We start from the raw sequence: 5326 nt of genomic DNA, 5'->3' as shown, positions 1-5326 counted from the left end.
CCTGAGTAGCTGGGATTACAGGCATGCACCACCATGCCCAGCTAATTTTTTGTAGTTTTAGTAGAGACGGGTCACCGTGTTGACCAGGATGGTCTCGATCTCTTGACCTCGTGATCCACCCGCCTCGGCCTCCCAAAGTGCTGGGATTACAGGCTTGAGCCACCGCGCCCGGCCTCATCTTTTAATATCTTTTAATATCTGAGGTTTTGAAGTAAGGGAACGTAAATTTACTATTCTTTACTACTAATTTTTAAAAGATGCATATTTAGTAACATTACACCACATAATCCTAATATAAATAATCAAATTCAATTCTAAACCTTAAGCTTTTTTCATTTTTTTGTTTTTTTGAGACAGGGTTTCACTGTCACTCAGGCTAAAGTACAGTGGCACAATCATGGCTCACTGCAGCCTCTACCTCCTGAACTCAAGCGATCCTCCCAACTCATTGTTTTAGAGATGGGGGTCTCACTATATTGCCTAAGCTGGTCGAGACTTTTCAACAGAAGCAACTGAAACCAGAAAACTTAATTTCTTCATAAACTGAGGCTGGCACGGTGGCTCATGCCTGTAATCCCAGAACTTTGGGGGTTGAGGCAGGCAGATCACTTGAGGCCAGGAGTTCGAGATCAGCCTGATCAACATGGTGAAACTCCGTCTCTACTAAAAATACAAAACTTAGCTGGACGTGGTAGCGCCGACCTGTAATACTCCCACATACTTGGGAGGCTGAGGCAGGAGAATCTCTTGAACCCAGGAGGTGGAGCCTGCAGTGAGCAGAGATTCAACCACTGCACTCCAGCCTGGATGACAGAGTAAGACTCCACATAAAAACCAACCAACCAACCAAACAAACAAACAAACAAAAAAAAACAAAAACAGGCCGAGTGCAGTGGCTCAAGCCTGTAATCCTAACACTTTGGGAGGCCAAGGTGGGTGGATCACCTGAGGTCTGGAGTCCGAGACCAGCCCGGCCAACATGGTGAAACCCCGCCTCTACTAAAACACAAAAATTAGCCGGGTGTGCACCTGTAATCCTAGCTACTCAATGGTGGTGGGGGGGGGAACGAGACAGGAAAATTGCTTGAACCCGGGAGGCAGAGGTTCCAGTGAGCCAAGTTCATGCCACTGCACTCTAGCCTGGACGACAGAGCGAGACTCCGTCTCAAAATGAAAACAGTACCCTAGTATGCTAATACTCTTACTTCCTTTTCTTTTTTTTTTTTTTAATAACAAAGTCTTGTTGCCCAGGCTAGAGTGCAATGGCGCCATCTTGGCTCACTGTAAACTCTGCCTCCCAGGTTCAGGCAATTCTCCTGCCTCAGCCTCCTGAGTAGCTGGGATTCCAGGCACCCGCCATCATGCCCAGCTAATTTTTGTAGACGGGGTTTCACCATGTTGGCCAGGCTGGTCTGGAACTCTTGACCTCAGGTGATCCGCCAGCCTCAGCCTCCCAAACTGCTGGATTACAGGCATGAGCCGCCGTGCCCAACCTACTCTTATTTCAATAACTACCAATAATGATACAACAAGAATGTATACAATCTAATCTTCATTTTACTGTGATTTTACCTTTACACCACTGTTGGGGTTTCAGAGAGCAGAAAGCAGGTGTTTTATTGTAGACAATCTTGAATGAATTCCAAGTTCCACAATATAACTTTGTGGCTTAAGATAATATTTTAACTTTTCAGTGCCTTAGTTTCCTCACTTACAAAATGACGATCATAATAGTTGCTACCACTTAAATTTACGGTGAGAATTAAATAAGGTAAGGTTGGTATGTGGTAGACACACAAAAATGTTAAATCATTATTCTTTTATCCAGTCAAAAATCCTAAGCTGTAGACTCCACTGCAGTCTCATTCACCCAAACTTTAATTTTACATCTTAACTAAATGTGTCATTTGAAACCCTGTGCGTTTAGAGTGGTGGAGACAGGACCTTCATCATATTCTGACTTTTAAATATATAAACTCTAAATAATTCCATTTAATAAGACATAGCCCAAGTCCCAGAACACGTTTCAAGAGTAACTAGAAACAGGTTATTTGTTCTGCTTTCTTTAATCACTGCTATTGGATGAGGTCATCCAAACAAGTGGTTGTGAGCCCCAATTCTATTTTCCACCAGTTCAATGATTAAAATAATTACAAAAATGCAAAATACAGCACAGGGTGTAGTTCGCAATGCGTGCTTGTTAAACCTTAGGCTCTGGGGTGTGAAAAGAAAGATTCCGGATACTATGACCAGCAGTTATCATAGGGGATGGGGGACGCAGAGTGGGGAGCCGCGGAGAAAGTTCCAGATATCAAAGGAAACTGAAAGAGTAGCTCACAGCACACATCTTCCTCTTTCTAGAGTTGAATCTATTTCCAGGAAGGAAATTACAGTATTGCATGACTAACAAAAATGGTAATTAAAAAAAAATCTTGAACCAAAAAAAAAAGCTAGGTTTGATTCTAGCTTTCCCAGCTGCTTATCTTCCCACAAATGACATCTCTGAGCCTCGTATTTCTCCTAATATGGGGATGAATAATATACACCTTAGAGAACTGTGTTGACGATTAGATGACAAATGAAAGCATTTTGTATGTAGTAAAAGCCTCGTATAAAATTAAATTCTTGGGACGTGGGGAGAAGCTAAGAATATATCTCCATGAACTCTAAGCCAACTTTCCTCCCCAAAAGGAAAATATGAAAAGGAAATTTTTCCTATGTTTGAGTCTGTCTCTAGCCTTTACTCGCTTTGACAAGGACAAGGTGTCCTCGCTCTTCTGACAGCCTTCTTCGCAGTCTAGAGACCTTCTAATTCCAGCTTTGCTACTAAAAGTTTTTTTAGTGTAACCTTAAAAAATCTTTTCCCCCATCCGTGCCTCCTTATCTACTAAATAGGAATAATAGCTACCATGCTTGCTTGAAAGGACACACAGAGTGTTCAAGGTAACTGGGACAGGCACTTAGAACGATAAGGCCTCCAATGCCCGCGGCCATGCACAAAATTGCACAATTTAAAATTCTAGGCACCATTGTTTTGTGCACCAGTTCAGTCACGTTTTCAAGGCGTCTGCATGGTCTGTCGTTTAATTTTTGGTGAAAGTCAAAGCAGGAAAGGTATTACCTCATGTTACTGAAAATACAAACGCTAGGACGCTCGGCTACTGGAACCTATTGATTCCTCATGCCTGGTTCACCTAACCGAGAATACACTCGCCACCTTCTAAGTCTGTTTATTTTATAAATAACGGAGAAATGTGAAGCTTGGACTGGCGGGGGAAGGACTGAGCCAAAAAACCGAATCTGTTCTCGGCGGAGGTGGGAAGGGGCCCAGGGGTCCGGGCTCAAAGAAGCGGGTTCGTCTTTTTCTCCGCGGAAGAACCAGACAGGACCCCGCCCTGGGGGTTCTGAGAAGCCGGGCCCTTTAAACCTCTGCGTCGGGGGGTGCCTCCCAACAGCTGCCGTAGCGAAATGAGGGTGCTGAGGTGGGGGGGCTGCCAAACTAACACGCCCCACCCCGCGGCGGCCTAGCAGCTTTCTCCAACCCCAATCCTGGGTGCCCCTGAGCGAGCTGCTCTAGCAGCACCCTGAAGCCGGAACCTTCGCCGCAGCCCCTCGAGGTCAGCCCTTGCCCACAGCCACGCTGCAAAATATGGGCTGGCGAAACCTGGGGGCACTTAGAGGACCGTCTGGAACACGGAGGTGGGGGCTGGGAAAGAAGAAATGAGGATGTGGGTGGGGGAGGGGAGCAACAACCTTCGCAGCCATTTTGTCCTCGTTCCACTTCCGTCTTCTCCTCCCCAGCTCCCGCGCCCGAACCCCTCCCTTCAGGCCCGGCGCGATTCCTCCCCCAGTTCTTCGCGGGCTGAGATCGCGGCTAGTGCTGCTGTCATTGGTTGGTTCCCAGTTTGCCCACCCCTCTTCCTCCTCCTCCTTCCGCCCCCCTCCCGTCCGCGCTGGCTGGGGGCGCATGCGTAGAGGCGGACGCTCCCCTCCCCCGCCCGGGGTAACTGAGGACTCCCGCGCGCGGGCTCTCTGCGCCCCACCCTCCCTTTCCCCGGGGCCGTCCGGAGAGCGGGGGCGAGCTTGAAAGTTCCAGAACGCTGCGGTGAGTGCGTTATCGCGAGGCGGAGCGCGGAGAGGTGGGTGCGGGGTGCGGAGGGCGGGGCGGGGCGGGGCCCGAGGAGTGGAACTGGGCTTGTGATTGGGTCTTGTAAAGGCAGCCGGGCGTCTATTGGCCGGAGAAGCCGTAATGGCAGGCATCAAGGGCGGGCCCCTTCTGGAAGGTTCTGAGACCGGGTATAAGAGGCGGGGTGGCGGGCGGAAACCGGTCTCATTGAACTCTTCTGCAGTTTTCGGGATTATTGTGGTTTTCTTCGTTGTCCGGGCCAGGCCTACACGCCAGGTAAAATATTTTCTTAAGAGTTGGGTGGTGGACCTGGGAGCTTGCATTCAGGCGGGTTGGACTTGCTGCGGCTCGGAGGGTTCTGAGAATCTCGCCCTGTCGACTGTGGCCCTTTCCACAGGATTGAGGCTTAGTTCTCGGTGAGGTGGCAGCGGTTCTCAGTGCAGCCGGCTGAGCGGAAATGTAGGGTGTGGGTCGCGGCGTCCGCAGGGAAGGCTGGGCGGTGCCCAGCGACCGCGTGGCGGGGGGGGGTTGCCGCATCGGTTTGTCCGGCGCGCGGGGAAGTGGAGCCAGCGCTTACCCCCGGGTTTCTGGTTAGTCCAGTCTCACCGTGGTTTTTCAGAGCCGTTCTGGGCGTGCCTCCAATATGGGGTGAATTGCGGAGTAGTTAAAAGCCCGTTGACTCCGGGGGGCCCTGGCACCTGGCAAGGGAGGGGAACAGATAGGGCTTAGCTCAGGGTTGAGACCACGTGCTCAGCAACGTCCCAGGCCCTCTAGGCAGATGGGTCCTTCATTCAGGGCATGCTCTGTTGCGGTTGGCACGGCAACCTGGACTGCAGCACTAGTTGTTCGGAGCCTCCCGCGTGCTTAGACAAGAGGTGGTGGAGCACAATTCATGTTTGCAGTGGTCATACCTCTAGCCCAGTTATGAGTTCTGTGAGGGATAGGGCAAGTATTTTGATAGAATTTTTAAGCCAGGTTTTTCTTTTTTAGCAACCATGTCGAAGGGACCTGCCGTTGGTATTGATCTTGGCACCACCTACTCTTGTGTGGGTGTTTTCCAGCACGGAAAAGTAGAAATAATTGCCAATGATCAGGGAAACCGAACCACTCCAAGCTATGTCGCCTTTACGGACACTGAGCGATTGATAGGTGATGCCGCAAAGAATCAAGTTGCAATGAACCCCACCAACACGGTTTTTG

At 49.6% G+C, this 5326-nt stretch overlaps 1 protein-coding gene across 1 annotated transcript in view; it reads left to right on the top strand.

Annotated features, from left to right (window-relative positions):
• Positions 1-4086: 4086 nt before the first annotated feature.
• The window catches only part of HSPA8 (heat shock protein family A (Hsp70) member 8), a 4529-nt gene continuing 3289 nt past the window's right edge, over positions 4087-5326 (top strand). The window contains 2 exon segments of the mRNA XM_037736760.1: positions 4087-4105; positions 5117-5325. Of these exon segments, the coding sequence (XP_037592688.1) occupies positions 5122-5325 (204 nt within the window). The 5' untranslated portion in view covers positions 4087-4105; positions 5117-5121.

Source organism: Cebus imitator, unplaced genomic scaffold (assembly GCF_001604975.1).
Source record: "Cebus imitator isolate Cc_AM_T3 unplaced genomic scaffold, Cebus_imitator-1.0 Scaffold28, whole genome shotgun sequence".
Lineage (NCBI taxonomy): Eukaryota > Metazoa > Chordata > Mammalia > Primates > Cebidae > Cebus > Cebus imitator.
The sequence above is the reverse complement of the archived record's forward strand: the minus strand, read 5'-3'. Positions and strand labels throughout refer to the sequence as shown.